Genomic DNA, 17865 nt, shown 5'->3' with positions numbered 1-17865 from the left:
GAGGTGTGAGGCTGGACAACGCTATAGTATAACGGAATTCAGTGTTTGAAGCGAAGCGGTTCCAACCTTTTTTCAAAATAATACATGCACCCCAGTTTTTTCCACTAAATTCCGGTAAAAATATGTGCGGAGTATTCGCGTATACAGTGAAACATCTCCTTACGAACACCTCCAAGATACGGACAGATTTTTATGTCCCAACTGAAATAATATAGAAATACCGGTAATTATGAATTAAACTCTCGTTTACGGACACGGACAGCTGTTTGACAGGCCTAAAGCTTGCTTTACCTCCTGACTGCGGACAGAACTTGGATTTCAAGACATAATGTGTTACAAAAATGGAACATTTAGTTTTGAGAACTGTACAGAAATCCCCTAACATGAAAGAAGACAATAAGGGTCTTGTAGGCTACCACTAGCCCAGCTGGCTATCCTTTCTTAGCTGGAAGCGGGTGGATAAACAAAGTCATAAAATTTAACCTGTCTGATGGGTCCAACGTTTCTGTGATCGTGAAATTGTATTCAACACATGATAGGGTTAGTAGGATTATTCTCTTCACTTCAATCAGTTGTTCTGTTTTGAGAGACGTGGCACCTGAACATAAAGGTTAAGTTGAAAACTGTAAATTACAGTACTGCATAACTGTAGACCTAGAATAAAATTGCATGGCACAGTACTGTATTTTCCTTTTTCAGTTTTATCTACTGTAGTTCATAGTTGCAAAGAATTTACTGTAGTATATTGCATTTAGAATTAAACTACAGTAATACATTTCATTTAAAGCGTGCAGGGATACATAATGCATATAATAAATTTACTGTTAGATTGGGGAGCCTCCCTCCCAATAAAGGACACCTCCTAGATGCGGACAGATTGTTACGTCCCTTGATGTCCGTAAATGAGAGGTTTCACTGTATATGGTATTTTCATTTTAGACTATGGAAAAGCTGTATTTTTAATCTAGTTGTCTGTGATATAAAAATCCGGATCTTAGTACATATTATGCACAGAGTAAACAAATATTTAATTATAGTACAGTACAGTATCTGTTATCTAAAATGTTGTGCTTGCAGGTACATTTACATCGCGCTTTGCAGCTACTCGATGAAGTTCTCCATACAATGCCAATTGACGGACCACGAGGCATTGAATGAAAATTACACACCATACTCTACTCTGAATGACATAACACACTGCCATGTGTATTTATTATACTCATCACATTATTAATACAATGTGACACTGTTAATAGCAAACAGCCAATGCAGAGCAAGCAAGTAGCATCATCATGTTGGTTGAGAGGGATGGGATTGGTTAAGCTTATGCAGTATCTGCATCACTTTTTGGATACAGTTTTTATATATGTAACTGGCATTGGCCTTAAAAATTGTGTGATTTTTCTCCCTTTGCATTAAATTTTGAGAATTAACTGCCCTTCCCTTTCCCTTAAAGATCTCATTGTTTAGAATTATGTTCTGTACGTCATAAACTCGCATCTTAATTGTAATAAAAAAATTAATGCTTGTGACTGAGGTGAAAATGGTTTGTGATGTCCCATCCCTGCCTTGCCCCATTGGCCTGGGGAATGGAGGTCGCAAGGGATGCAGTACATGATGTTAGGTAAGTTCCCTATGAATTTGGCAACTAATAGGTATATGTAGTTAATACTGTAGTCTGTACAGAGGTAAAGAAAACGTTGGTTCAGTTGATGAGTGCTTTAAACTCGTAAATATTCATGCACAGAGCTACAGGAATATATTAAATTTATGACATTGGACATGCTTTTCATCCATAAGATGTGCAAGAATCGTTAGCATTACCTACGGTCTTGAATTATATGAGCATTGTTCCATAAGCGCAGCATTCTGTACGTAGATTTGTGCCATGTTTTAATATCATTTTTATGAACTCCTTTTACAGTACAGATTAAATCTGTGTTGTTATAATTGATAGTTTTATGTTGAACAGGATGCAAGAGTATTTTAAAGTGTTTTTATGAACCTGAGAGAATGACAACTAGAAGACTTTTAGATACAGCATTTTGCTGTATTTTTTCCCTTTTTCTTAATACTTATTGATTTGCAAAGAATTGACATAAAATGAACTATGTTGGTTATCATGGAAACACGTCATTATAGTAATAACTATTTTACCTGATGTTACATGTAATTTGCCTTCAGGTTTTTGTATGTAATGTTCCCTAAAGATCGACTCAGATATTTTAATGTAAATAGTGTGTGCTGCTTTGTTTTGTGAATATTTGTTATTAAAGTTAAAAATATAAAGATGGAATCTCAAATTTTAAAATTGTACTGAAATTGTATTTTATAAATTTATCTATTTAAAGAAAATATATGTAGTAAATTAGCTTTCATATGTTGCATGGCCTTTTGTCACTCAAATGATTACATAGGAAAATTGTTGTGTATTTTCGAAGGAACGAACTATGGTTAAGATGAAGTTTGTGAGTTTTTCTTTTTGTAAACATTGAAGTAATATTGGCTGTGAGATGAGCATAATTGAGCTTATATACAAGTTTGATTTGTAGCCTAGAAAGAATAAAGACAAAATACTATTGTGATTCAGTGAAGAATTTTAATATAAACTTTGTCTATTGTTTTAATATTTTGACTGTGTCTGTTACTTTACCCTTTTTCAGTCCTTACTTTTTACAAGATAATTTCATGAAATATGTACGAAAGAAAGACATTTAAACTTTTATGTAGTTGAAAATTCTTTTTTATGTATAATGTTTTACATACAAGTCATGGTTTACTTATTTTTAAGATCTCTTTTATAAATAGGAATACTTCCGTGTGAAAAAAATAGATGCATTGAATTGTGTACTCTCATTTTAGCCTATATATGAATGTCACATTAAACCAACTGAAATATTTTAATCTGTAAGTCTTTCTCCTACTCTCGACTACACAGTAAAGATTTATTGCTTGTCAAAACTTGAAACTGTTACATGCTAACCGAAATAGCACAATTGAAGTGATGTACTGGCAATTTCAATTACGTTAAAACATTAAACAAAATAACTTCTCCAAATAATTTTAGTATAATAAACTATGCTACATAAGTATCGTTATAGAAAACATTTTCGCCAAATGGTGTTTTACATTTTGTATTGAATTATAAAGAAATATATATCTAATGTCTACATTCAAAGAATTTTACTGTTCTGCAAGACATGACCACATAATATTATGTGAATACAACAACAACAACTCAGCCGAGAGCTTCATCTCTTATTATATTTCTCTTTTTCCTTCGACACCACTTATATCGAGAAAATCCTTTCAGACTTCACACTTAAATGGGGTAGTGTCAGTACTAATTTTGCAACTTTTCCTATAATGAGAAACTTTAAGCCTACATAGTTCGTCACTGAAGTCTTTAGCTTAAATGACTAAAAAACGTCACCTTAAAATTTAAAAAATGTCATCAAAATTTAAAAACGGACCAAAAAATACCCTCAAAATTAAAAAAAAATGATCTAAAAGATTAAAACGGCAAAAAATGACGTAAAAACTCTACATTTCTGTAACCAGCAGCTCGTATACAGGAGTTATATATTTACAGGCTCTGTAAAGCATGTAAAGAAAGAAAAATGACGTCATCAAAATTCGCGCCCTGATAATCACGAAAATATATTCAATATATTGTATGGTTTACTGGAAAGTATTAAAAAGAAACATGAGTGAACTTATTTTAACCAAATATACACTTACTTTGTTGCCTGAAGTTCCGAATCTTCCTTTCTTGAATCTAAAAACGGTGCTTGGAGAAAATCACCAGTCTGACTCTAGCAGATACACCAGAATGTATTCCTTCCATTAACCTAAAACCAAAAAGTTCTGGGACTTCAAAACGCACGTATACCACAAAATCACGGCTGTCCAATAAAATATCTGGACAAATAATAGCAAAACATTAACAAATACGAAACCAAAAATCTCTTATTGCTAACGATTTTTCATTAACAGTAGGTCTACATAGAGAAATGTATCACACCTTGGGTCTTGCCCTGCAAACGATCACTATTTTCATTTTCATCATCATCTGGCGCTCCTGGTTTAAGTGACTTTTCCCAATGCTCGCTCTCTCTCTCTCTCTCTCTCTCTCTCTCTCTCTCTCTTTACAATTAAGAGTTAGGTCTATTTTGTTTTTACAATAATTATCTCGTTTTAAGAGAATGATTTAAAATTTTTTTTTTTTATCCAATGCCACCAGGTTGTCTTTTCGACATTTCTGGTCTTCTCTCCTGGCTGTGGCTTAGTTGTAACCCACTTCTGAGGTTGGGGCGCCTGGAAGGCAGAGTTACATTACCCCGATGATGTGATAGGATGATTATGACAATGTGGTGCCAGGAGAGGTCTTAAATCTAAACTTAACCTAAATTCCAGACCATGGACGAACACAGGAGTAATCCCCTTTTAAGGAAAAATTCCTGTGCTCTAACCGGGAATCGAACCCGGGACCTCATGAACTATAGCCAGAAGCTCTGACCACTAGACCATGAGGCTGGTATTCGACAGTATTTCTCCGTGGCAAGGAAAAAAAAAACAGTTCATAATCATTTTCAAAGTATCGGTCAAGAGGGCTAGAATTATCCACTCCTCTTGGTACCGGCACAGTATTTGTCTCATAGAAGCAGGTAGTCATTTACTGCACATTTGCTATGATGGATAGAGGATGAACATGACCAAACCAAGACCTACAACATATGCTTACAAGCTTGGCAGTTCATGGTTACCACCACAAAATATGCAAGACAACCTGCTACTATACACCAGATCATCGTTTTCCAACCTGTGGTTCGCGAACGCCCAGGGGGTTAATGTAGAATTTCAACAAACTTATATTTAATTTTGTATTTTCAACAATAACCTACTTCTTCTTTCCTTGTGGCAAATGCAGTACGTTGTCAGTTGTGTATCAGAATCATTTCCGTTCACATTAAAAGGGATAACTGGTTGAAAAGTGGAAGTTTGAAAGAGAAACAGGGTTTAACAAAATCCCAAGTTAGTGTTGTGTCAACAGGTCATTCAGCTTCTAGTGATGTGTGTCAATCCGACAAAAGTGAACCGTGTGTAAAGAAAAGAAAGTATGATGATAATTACATTAGGTTTGGATTTTCATATATATGTGACAAGGACTGTCCAAGACCACAGTGTGTTGTTTGTGGCGACATTCTTGCTAACAGTGTCTGAAACCTTCTCTACTTAAACGCTATTTAGAAACTAAACACCCCACCCACGTAAACAAATCTGCTGATTTTTTACACGAAAAGCTAATGAGTGGAAAAATGATTTAACTACTTTTGTATCCACTGCAAACAGTGACAATGAGAATGCTTTTGAAGCGTCTTATCGTGTTAGCTACAGAATTGCTAAAACTACAAAACGTCATTCAATAGCTGAAGATTTAGTGCGGCCATGTATAAATGATGTAGTACAGTGCATGCTTGGAGAATCTTTCACAGAAAAGTCAATATGGTACCATTGTCCGACAATACGATCAACCGCCGGATTAAAGACATGGCAAATTATGTCTAAAATGAAATTTTGGAAAGAGTTTGTGCCAGTCCTTTTGCGATTCAACTTGACGAATCGACTGATGTTGCCAATTTAGCCATTTTGTTACTTTTCGCCCGTTATATTAATGGGGAGTCTGTAGAAGAGATGCTACTATTCTGCAAACCTTGAAAAGAGAGAACTACGGAAGGAGATATATATATTTAAGTTCACCGACGAATACTTTCGCGAAAATTCAATAGACTGGACTCGCTGTGTAGGCATTTGTTCAGATGGTGCGAAATCTATGACAGGGTGTTATGCTGGGTTTGTTGCCAAAGTGAAATCGGTAGTGCCGAACGCTTCTTGGACACTGTTGCGTTCACAAACAGGCTCTTGTTTCTAAACGCATGCCCGATGGATTGAAATGTGTGCTGGACGATGCAGTGAAAATAATTTTATTAAGGCTCGTCCTACAAATTCCCGATCTTTGCAGTGCTTTGTGAGTAGATGGGAAGCATTTATAAGTGTTTATTGTCTCGCACTGAAGTTAGGTGTCTATCTCGAGGTAGAACTATTTCCAGACTGTATGAGCTTAAAGACGAAGTTTACGTTTTTCTCTCAGCCATGCCTTTCACCAAGCAAAGTGCATGGAAGATGAAATCTGGCTTCAAACTTTAGCTTATTTGGCAGACATTTTCTTAAAAAATTAACAGTTTAAACTTATCTCTCCAGGCGTCAAATATAAACGTTTATATTGTGCAAGACTATATCGAATCATTCATTAAAAAACTTAATTTTTGGGAAATGTGTTTCGATAGCAATCAAACCGAGTGCTTTGAAACCCTTCACGACTTCCTGGTGAAAAATCATCTTTCTTTGGACGAAAATGTCAATAACACGGATAAAGAACATTTGAAGGGACTTGGAAAAATCTTCAGAGAATATTTCCCTGCTATTCCAATAACAATTGAATTCGCAATCCCTTCGAAGAGTCAACAATTTTAGAATCCACATTAAGCATAGATGAAAAAGAGCAGCTTCTTGAAATTTCCACTGATTTTCAGTTGCAGAAAAGTTATAAATCTTTGTCATTAATTGGTTTTTGGTTGAGTTTAAAGGAGTTCCCAGTGTTAGCGAATAAAGTCATATCGGCTTTATTACCATTTTCATCCACATATTTGTGCGAAAAGTCGTTTTCTTCATATGCCTATTTAAAAAATAAATACAGAAACAGACTTTGTGCTGAAAGTGATTTGAGACTTTATTTAACTTCTGTGGTTCCTGACTTCAAAGCTCTGTGCCATGGAAAGCTGGCGCAACCTTCTCACTGAATTCCAAGGAAGAGGTGAGTAATTACAATGAAAACTTGTATTTATTATTGCAACTAGGCCTACACGTTGTGTAACTTTTAAGCCGTATCTAGAGTACCGTAACTATAGGTTTTAACCGTTAAGGGTTAAGTTAATTTAAGGTTATTAAACCTTTTGCTTGGAATTAAATTTTATACATGTCTACTGTATGTAGGCCTATATTTAAAAGTCAGTGCTTCACCCAACTCAGATCGTTGTGGAAGAGATTCGCGAGTCGAAAAAGGTTGGGAACCGCTGCACGAGATGATGGCTGTGTGTGTTCTTTTTGTTAATCATGTTGTAACAGATCTACCGCATAACAAACTGCAGAAATCGGTCTATTTGTATAAAAGAATATAGCTAAGTGTAAAGTTTGCACTGTAAACACTCAACAATACGCACTTTAGTGCGCGCTTCCTCTCATCAATTTACCAGAAGACGTAGTCATTCTATATTATGCCGTTTTTGCTTTCTAAAGCTGCATCCACATTCTATTGCAGTTCTACACGTTCAATTTTCCATGCAATCTGGGAAGAATATTGAAAGAACCAAGTTGAAAACGAACGTTCAATTAAGATGCATACATAGTGAAGATGACAATCAACACGGCACACTATGTAGACGCAAAATCTGCATGAATCTTAATGGAATGTTTATATAATAACTTTGTGTTGTACTACTAGTAGACTATATTGTAACCCTCTTCTGTAACTTATGTATTTCAACTAGACTGTGACTATAAATTTTACATGAACACTGTAGTCTACCCTTTTCACGTGTTTATTTATTGTTATTATCATCATCATCATCATTATTAATTTCCAGTGAATTAAGGTACTGTATTATCTTCCACTGCCCTGAATTCATAATTAATTTAATCATTTGTAAGTGGGCCTAACTTTTTCTTTTCGTTTTTTAAAAGACATATTGACGTTGAAGTGTTATGATTTTTACTAATGGAAATTGCAGTCACAAAATAAATATCTAATAGGCCTGCTGATTAATCTGTAGTAGATAGTAATAGGAAATGCTGTAATATTTCAGTGTGTGTAAACAGTTTTTAACTTAGAAGTTAGAATTTTTTTTGCCGCCCATAGGCACATGCGCATCTGCTCTCCGCGATCCCCATTTCTCTTTTAGTAATGTCTGCATCTCGCTCCCCTGAGGTGTTTTCTGTAGTCACTCATGACATGTCAATTTAATGAAAGCATAAAGAAAAATCTTCGGTACATCATATGATGATAGTTGTAGGCCTATCTTATCACAACGAATTTTTTAGTTTATTTTACGACGCTTTATCAACATCTTAGATTATTTAGCGTCTGAATGAGATGGTGATATGAGTCCGGGGTCCAACACCGAAAGTTACACAGCATCACAACGAATCATTACTGTACCGTAATTATTATTAATTTATTACTGGTACTCGTAATGTCGTAATATTTGATTTGGCTTGGAGTATGAGGGGAGTACGTTACACTAAACTCGGCACGCACAACATTAAAATCGCATTGCTGCGTAAGTTGTATCCTAAATAATGCAAATCGTGTGTCAATATTCAGTAGTAATAATTAAGCATTGTCGTAGAATATTTCGCCATTACAAATGATTTTTAATCATACTCTTTTCCTCGAAAGTATTGAATAACGCTACTGACTGTCTTAAGGCAAGACAAACTAAGAACTATACTAGTTTGATGATGATATAATAATAATAATAATAATAATAATAATAATAATAATAATAATAATAATACTTACTTACAAATGGCTTTTAAGGAACCCGAAGGTTCATTGCCGCCCTCACATAAGCCCGCCAGCGGTCCCTATCCTGTGCAAGATTAATCCAGTCTCTATCATCATACCCCACCTCCCTCAAATCCATTTTAATATTATCCTTCCATCTACGTCTCGGCCTCCCTAAAGGTCTTTTTCCCTCCGGTCTCCCAACTAACACTCTATATGCATTTCTGGATTCGCCCATACGTGCTACATGCCCTGCCCATCTCAAACGTCTGGATTTTATGTTCCTAATTATGTCAGGTGAAGAATACAATGCGTGCAGTTCTGTGTTGTGTAACTTTCTCCATTCTCCTGTAACTTCATCCCGCTTAGCTCCAAATATTTTCCTAAGCACCTTATTCTCAAACAACCTGAACCTATGTTCCTCTCTCAGAGTGAGAGTCCAAGTTTCACAACCATACAGAAGAACCGGTAATATAACTGTTTTATAAATTCTAACTTTCAGATTTTTGGACAGCAGACTGGATGATAAGAGCTTCTCAACCGAATAATAACACGCATTTCCCATATTTATTCTGCGTTTAAGTTCCTCCCGAGTGTCATTTATATTTGTTACTGTTGTAACAATAATAATAATAATAATAATAATAATAATAATAATAATAATAATAATAATAATAGCTGAAAGTAGAAGACACCGGTAGTTCACTTTCAGCAATTAAAACGAATTGGAGGGAACGAAATCTGAAGGAAAAACACGGAACTGAAAACAATCAACTTGCCAACGTAAATGAACAAGATGAAGAATATGGTTTGAAAGCAAAATTTTTAATTGAACAAATCCAGACTTTCGGGAAACAAAATTGTAAATTCCATCAAATCACACTGAAAATCTGCATCAATAAATCTCAAATAAGACTGTAATAAGCTTGGCATGTTTATAATCTCCGTACTCGATCAGTAATGCAAAATTAATCAAAGAATTTTCATGATAAACAATGCTTAGTAATGGAACTATTCATCATTTAATAGAACTGCGAGGCGAATCCAGCGGCAGAAATTGTAATGACGCTCCGAATCCCACTGCTATGTGCCAGCTTGTATAATCTCGTAAGCAAAGCTTCTAACACACGAGTACAGGCTGTTACAAAAGACACATTATAGTCAGTGGCGTAGCATGAAATTTTGAGCAGGGGAAGCTAACTCAAGTTGTCTTTCATGCAATATGAGAAAACGTATTACAAAAATACAGTCTTAAAATAAATAGTAGTCAATTTCAAGTCAGCAGTCGAAGATTGGTTGGAACCTCGTAAGTAACACCAATAAGGCATGACCTCAACTGAGACGTAATAAAATACGATTTCACGGTTTACACATATCTCTTAACAAATAGACACGTATACGTATAACATTAGCTCACTCCCTGTCATACTTAGAGAAATCACAATATTAGTATCATTACGTAACTATGCGTCTGTCTTTTGGTTTGTCCTTCATTGACAGCAAGGGAGTCGGTCATTTGTTTTTTAAATCACACTTTTTTTTCGTAAGTCAGTCTTGATAATACAATTGTCCTAAAAAATTCAAGTAAATTAGTGTCAGGAACTGTTATTTCGCTCATTATTTATTATATCAGCCACAATGCACACTAACACTTCAACTGAACACAACTGACGAATAGGGATAACTCGGAAACTACTTATTTTAAATGTTAAAGCTAGCTTCTTTTCGAGCCTTGCGACTAGGGTAGTTTAAAAGGGATGGAAAATCTGCGGGGTGGATTACACAGAAGAAACCGGTCTGCTTGGAAGCTGGTGTGTGCAGGCTTCTTGTTTACTGCTGCATCACAAATAATCCTGAGCTGCCGCATCACAATATTTAACGCGTAAATATAAATTCTATTAAAATTAATAAATAATTTTCTCCATAAACTGCAGGTTTATTATGAAATTATTATTAGCTGGGGAAGCTAAGCCTTTTAGCTTACATTGACGCTACGCCACTGAATTTACAGTGCTTCCATGAGGTATAGGAATTCTTATACATTCAAGAATTTGAAATAAATATTATAGTACAGACACATGATCTGAAGACATTAATTCGTCAATTTAATCATAAGCATCATCATCATCATCCTTCACGAATTAGGCCTCTGCAGACCTGTTTCGGCCCCATCTAGCAGTCTTCTTAAAGGTCTTCCTGGTCGACGATGTCCTCTAGGTTTATATTGCATCATAATTTTTGGGAAATCTGTCCTTATACTGCTTGTTTGAGGCTTGAAAGTAATGTAATTTTCCCTAAGACAGGTTACTAGCCTTATCGTTAGGTAGTCCAGTAGTGGGGCTGCCACTTTTAGCCTCTGGACAGGCTTGTGATGCAGCATTTCCTCTGCATTAGATGAAACATTTTTACCGCTGTGACTCGGTCTCCATTTCCTCGTTGGTAGAAACAGGGTGGACCAGGGGAAGGTGAGGACGGCATTTGGATAGGGGAGGCTGTATGTTTCGCGTCACTATCCCTTCTTCACCCCTTAATCATAAGCAAACGCAAAAATGATCTTTTGAATTCAATATTTTCTAACGCTAATTAAAAAAAAAAAAGGCGTTCAGACAAGTTTGGGGGGCAGTGTTCCCCACACCCCCTCTTAATTCAGCCTATGGGCCTACTTACAAATAATTAAATTATGAATTCAGAGAAATGGAACATAATACAGTACCTTAATTCAATGGAACTTTAATAATAATAATAATAATAATAATAATAATAATAATAATAATAAACACATGAAAAAGGTATACCACAGTGTTCATGTAAAATAAATTAAGTTTCTTTCATTATTTCCGAAAAGGTATGGTGTATGAATTGAACAACAGGAAAGTAGTGCTTTAGTTTATAATATGTAGTATCAAGAATGACAGTATTTATTTTAATATAATTGAAACATAGAAGTTTTGAATTTACGTCTATTGACCATAAAATATTGTACGAAACATTTACTAAGCAACGGTGACTCCTTTAAATGTCCCAAATATGTCAATGTCATTTTTAAGTGTTCTGTTACGAATATTTAGAACCGAACAGCGCTCCGACCGGCGGAATTGGCGTTACGCGGGAACCACTTTAGATCCGTATTTCAAGTCTATGCCTATGCGCCAGCTTGTATAATCTCGCAAGCAACGGTTAGAAGTCTGCAGGTGTTCAGGCCGCCACTTGGAAAAATATGAAGAACATACTGCACAACAATGCAGAAAAAGGAAAAATGATCCTGTTATAATGTGTAAACTTAGAAACAAGATTAAATAAAATAATTAGAGTTTACATTTCATATGATATCTTCAGGAAAGTTTATTATAGAAAAAAGTTTCTGTTAGCACTGTTATGTAGGCTAGTTTTATTGATGTGTACGGGTTTCTGTACGAGAGATAAAAATAGATTGTTTTAAATTATGCCTTATTATGATTTGTAGTATATTTACAGTTCAAGCCCTGTACATTTCGTCCGAAACATCGCGGATATGGATGTAACACTGTAAGAAACATCCCCCCGAAAATACCTTTATCAAACGATCATATTCCGATATACTGTACTGTACCACGGTCAAGCTATAACGAGTGGAGGAGGTAAATGATGTCCCTCATAACCCGTTATATGGGGATTGTATGATTTTGCTTTGCCCCCCCCCACCTCCCCAAGGAAACAGTTCTCTCTCCGCCTATGAGTAGGCCTAACTTTTCCCTAACACCTAAACTGGGCTCTAACCTTAGGGAAAATGCCGCTGCCCCTGTTCGGAAGCGCGCCCAGTTAAGGCTGGTTCACAACAAACCGGGAACGGAAACGACAACGAGAACGGAAATATTGCTAAAATAAATATATTTAAATGTGAGCATTCACAATTAACTGTTGTGAATGCTCACATTTAAATACATTTATTTTAACATTATTTCCGTTCTCGTTGTCGTTTCCGTTCCCGGTTTATTGTGAACCAGCCTTAAGTCTGCAATATATCAGATTAGAAATGGTTTCCGGATTTGACGATTTCCCAGAACATAAACAAATATCTCAGGATTCTCAGGGACTTTATTTATTTATTTTTTTTTTTAAGAATTTTGCCGCCCATAGGCACATGCGCATCTGCTCCCCGATCACCATTTCTCTTTTAGTATTGTCTGCATCTCGCTCCCCTGAGGTGTTTTCTGTCGTCGATTTAATGGAAACAAAGACAAAACTTCGGTACACCATACGGTGATAGCTGTACCTTATCACAACGAATAACTGTAGTAATTATTTATTTATTACTCGTAATGTCGTAATAATATTTGATTTGGCTTGGAGTATGAGGGGAGTACGTTACATTAAACCCGGCACGCACAACATTAAAATCTCATTGCTGCGTAAGTTGTATCCTAAATAATGCAAATCGTATATGTGTCAATATTCAGCAGTAATAAAATTAAACTTGTAGAATATTTCGCCATTACAAATGATTTTTAATCATACTCTTTTCCTCGAAAGTATTGTCTTAAGGCAACACAAACTAAGAACTAGTTTGAAAGTAGAAGACACCGGTAGTTCACTTTCAGCAATTAAAACGAATTAGAGGGAACGAAATCTGAAGGAAAAACACGGAACTGAAAAGAATTAATTTGCGAAAGTAAATGAACCAGATGAAGAATGTAATTTGAAAGCAAAATTTTTAATTGAACAAATAGAGACTTTCGGGAAAGAAAATTGTAAATTTCATTAAATCACACTGAAATCCTACATACTGTTATTTAAAAAGTCATAAATAAATCTCAAATAAGACTGTAATATGCTTGGCATGTTTATAATCTTCATACTCGATCAGTAATGTAAAATTAATCAAAGAATTTTTACGACACACAATGTAACTATTTATCATTTAATAGAACTGCGAGGCAATGACGCTCCGAATCCCGCTCTTGATCATGCTATACGCCAGCTTGTATAATCTCGTAAGCAACGATTTGAACACATCGATGAGGTTAATAAAAACAATATCTACCAAATAGCTACGCTTAGAACAATTTATACAATGTAAGAATTTATACCAGTTGAAAGCAACAGCGTATTAAGATACCGTACCGATAGGGTTTTGGGAAGACTATGTTTCATTTTTTCTCACCGTATGTTTTAATTATAATAAAAAAAAAGTACATTGAATAGAAAATTAAATAAGGTAAATGCGTTTTCGAGCTGTTATACTGAAATGCCGTAACATTTTAAGTGACCAGTGATCACTAATTTAAAAAATCGATTGCCTTCCAACTTATATTAAATACGCCATTTCTAAGGACAGACTTCACAAACCTACTAATTCTACTGTAACTTTTCTAACCTTGAATTTGTTTATGTACATCTTGCTTGTATTAGTCCCGTCAGTCCAGGGTGTTTAATAAATAGCCGAGACGAAAAATATATCCCGTCATCTTCAGATTATAGCAATAGCACTAGTTTAAACTTCAAAAATATATACGGATACAACGTACGTCTCTACACTCTCCGTCTCCATACCTCCAAAGCAAAACAAGGAAAGATGTGCCTATGCATATCCATTGCATTCATTCAATACTATTGGCAAGGAGAAAGAAAAAAAAAACATTATACACCAATCATATCAAATTGTCTTTCCTTTCATCTTGACAGATAACCATTTCCGTATTCTATACGACATTGACTGTGGCGCCCTCGAAATAGTTTTTCAACGAGTTTTTAACCATAAACGTAAAAAATGATAACTTTATGGCTCAAAACTATGACAATCAATGCCACGTGTTGCAAAAAATAAGTTTGTTAAAATTATTTACAATAGTTTCAAACGTGCATATTTTCGTAACCAAATGAAGCGATTTTTTTAAATGCAATATCTACCTGTACCCTACATTGAAAGGAAGATGTGGATAATACATTATTACTGCATTATTTACGCAATGTTAACACCCTATTTTGTGTAGCCAAACATTTCAGTTTCTGAAAATAAAACAAACTGTAACCTTGACATATTTCATTCCAGTAAGGTTATTGATCATTCCCTCTAATCCCTCTCTCTTTACCTTCAACTAAAGTACCAGTACCGGTAATATACGTACAGTAATATATTCTCCAAAATGAATACGAAATGAAATGCACTTATTACAGTTTCATTTCAACAATTGAATGCATACAACTGTTGGCATTAATTGGCCATAAATGTTATAGAAAGTATTCTATTGGAGGTATAGCCAGTCTTACGTTAATACATTCTTTCTTAAGCATTTTTCAAAGTATGATACCATTCATCGAAGCTAGGAAATGTTATTTTGAAGTTGATTAAAATAAATTGATTCCTCCTTGCGCAACTAGTTAAACAACACATAAAAAGTTCCTTGTAATAAAGGACTGCTGACTATTGGAAGCACTCAATGTCTTCATCTTTACTTTTCTTATCAATAATTGCATTTCGAAGTACACTAGTACTGCACAGTGGTTAGCATCTATGGCGACTGTCCACCTCAAGTTCTTCTGTCTGTCTTCCATCCGCTCGTGTGGCCTCAAAATGGTGCAGCTGCTGCACAGCCGCCATTCCGATTGTGTAAACTGGGCCTTAGCCTTGTGAAAATTAATTTTCGCATGTGGAAAAAAAAAAGTAATGATGGTAACAATTAGTCATAATGTTTTTTGCTTGCGATATTTTTCTACTTCGCAGATGCCTGCTTTAAGATCGTAACATAATTATGTTAAGTTGTTGTTACATGCCATTTCTTTTAGAGTTTGCTAAATATCTAAGATTTGCATAAGTAAGTTGCTGAAGGGCACAAAATTTTTTCGGGCCCATGGGTGTAGCACTACCTTAAATACTAGTATGTATGTGATTCTCAGGAGTTAACAGTTATTATTCTGCTTGCTTTCCAATATTCAATAACAATATGTGGCTGCATCTTCAATGCTTGACAAGATCCGATGTGTTCTGTGTCCGTATTTTCCTCTTCAGAATGTAACAAATCTTGTGGTGATTGTAGCAAACCAAGTTTATGAAGGTGACTGGCCAGACAATTACGATGAATAAAAAGTTTAAAAAATAACAACAGGATATTTGCGTGGTAACTGAGGAATAATTTTTGGGTTGTAATTTTACTATTCTAGAATCCAGGCTCTTTCGTTCAAACTCAGTTCTTAACATGTCTTGCTCTGGACGGAAATAAATCTGAGGGTCTCATGTCGTATATTTATTGGTCATTTAATTTGGAAGCTGAATAACCTCTGCATGTGAAAACATCATGAAATGAAATATTACTACTAGTACTAGAAAGATAATACTGAAAGCTGCTATGGTTTATGATGTACTTCCTGCATTAACTGATTTGGTATTTAGCCAACACTATGTATATGCCTAGTTAGTGAATTCTTACTCTTTTCCTTTTCAAGCAATAATGTACAGTACTAGGCAGTTCAATAAGTAATGCACATCATTTTTTTTTCTCATTCAAAGTTTGTTTTATTACAAATCCAATTATACCACATTATTCCCCAATTAATTGGCTACAAATACCCATTCTTCCACGCAGTCTCCATTCAAATCTATGGCATTACGTCACCTAGATGTTAGAACCTATATGCTATCTCGGTACCATTCAGCTAGTCTTCCTCTCAGCCACATCCTGACGTCTTCTATGACTTGCTCATCGACGTCATATTGCTCCCCACATACCAAATGCTTCAAGGGGACCGAACAAATGAAAGTCAGATGATGCGAGATCCAGACTGTAGGGCGGATGAGGAAGGGCAGTCCAACCAAGTTTTGTGATTTTTTTACGAGTGCACAAACTTGAGTGTGGCCTTGCATTGTCATGGAATGGGGAAGAATAATTTTGTTGATGTCTTTATGGGGACACACAGAGATGCTGACTTGAACAGCAAGTTGTTTGAATGTTACTCGCCTGTCCTCCCGAATAAGCCTATTTGTGTGTTCAACTGTCTGCAGTGTTACAGCAGCATGTAGTCGTCCCAAGCATGGAACATCTGACAGTCTTGCTTTACCTCATTCTGTCACCGACACTCTGCTAACCCAATGACTGACAGTACTTCTATCCACTGCTTGATCCTCATAGACATGTTTTAAGCGCCTGTGAATGTTTGCAATGGTTTCCTGCTTCCCAAAGAGAAATTCAATCACAGCTCTCTGCTTTGTACGTGTTTCACATGCAGTCACCATTTCAAAACTAAACATCACAGCCATCTAACGTAAAACGGCGAAACTACCATATACGATGAAATGTAGGAAGCTTTAAAGATGATGTGTATAAAATTTCGTTATTTTCCAATGAAAGGCAGCTGAGAAAAATTATGATGCGATTATTTATTGAACCGCTTGCATATTATGGATCCTGAAAGGTAGTCTTCCAGATATTCTATAGTTTATAATTTGCTTCCGCCATCTGAAGTAAAGCAATATGTCAATGTAATTTCTCCAACTCTCTCTAAATGAAATATAATTTGAGACATCCACGATGGTCAACGTGATAGGAAATTTTTCTTTGGATATCTGCACTGTGTCATAGATGATAAGATATTCAATGTTGGATATAACATGGTGAAACTATCAAAAAATCTCTTGTAACTCTTTATTCACAGAGGATATTAGTGATTCATTTACTTGAAGTAATTCTAGAATAGCTCCGTAATGAAAATTTTTTTGTTCACCATTCCATGCACGAATTTCATTCAATGACTCAACCTACTTTCTGATTATTCAAGCCTCATTAACACAGAGTGAAGTTGTGTATGTTAATATATATTTGAAGGATACACGGGAATAACGATCAAGGTCCATTTTAGAAAGTTTCGAGAAAAACGAATTTTAAAGTTTAAGCACTTAATACTTTGTTATGTATTTAATAGAAATTGACGTAGTGGAACGTCAAGAACGATGATTTATTACTAGCTAGATCACATGATAGTACTTCTTTTCCACTATAAGATAGCATTATTAACTCAATTTCGATTTTTGATGGACCTTGATCGTTTTTCCCGTGTACCCTTCATTTGTAACAAATTACGTTCCTACATAAATTAGAGTAAAAGACAAAAGAATTAATAACACCAATAGTGAACAATGGCTCACCATAATAATACTTACTTATAGCTTTTAAGGAACCCGGAGGTTCATTGCCACCCTCACAAAAGCACGCCATCGGTCCCTATTCTGAGAAAGATTAATCCAGTCTCTATAATCATATCCCACCTTCCTC

At 35.4% G+C, this 17865-nt stretch overlaps 1 protein-coding gene and 1 long non-coding RNA gene across 6 annotated transcripts in view; one reads left to right on the top strand and one right to left on the bottom strand.

Moving 5' to 3' along the window:
- Med (Smad/Smad4 homolog Medea) overlaps positions 1-2629 on the top strand; it is a 58937-nt gene extending 56308 nt beyond the window's left edge. For all 5 annotated transcript variants that reach the window (XM_069823003.1, XM_069823004.1, XM_069823001.1 and 2 more), the window contains one exon: positions 1078-2629. In XM_069823003.1, coding sequence (XP_069679104.1) covers positions 1078-1158 — 81 coding nt within the window. In that variant the 3' untranslated portion in view covers positions 1159-2629. The remainder of the gene's footprint in view (positions 1-1077) is intronic.
- LOC138697609 (uncharacterized) overlaps positions 1-14183 on the bottom strand; it is a 59740-nt gene extending 45557 nt beyond the window's left edge. The window contains exons 1-2 of the long non-coding RNA XR_011331587.1: positions 13977-14183; positions 3742-3851 (exon numbers count right to left, since the gene is read on the bottom strand). This is a non-coding gene — a long non-coding RNA (uncharacterized lncRNA). The remainder of the gene's footprint in view (positions 1-3741; positions 3852-13976) is intronic.
- Positions 14184-17865: the final 3682 nt, after the last annotated feature.

Source organism: Periplaneta americana, chromosome 4 (assembly GCF_040183065.1).
Source record: "Periplaneta americana isolate PAMFEO1 chromosome 4, P.americana_PAMFEO1_priV1, whole genome shotgun sequence".
In the NCBI taxonomy this organism is placed as follows: domain Eukaryota; kingdom Metazoa; phylum Arthropoda; class Insecta; order Blattodea; family Blattidae; genus Periplaneta; species Periplaneta americana.
Note: the sequence above shows the minus strand (reverse complement) of the source record. Positions and strands in the feature narration are given on the sequence as shown.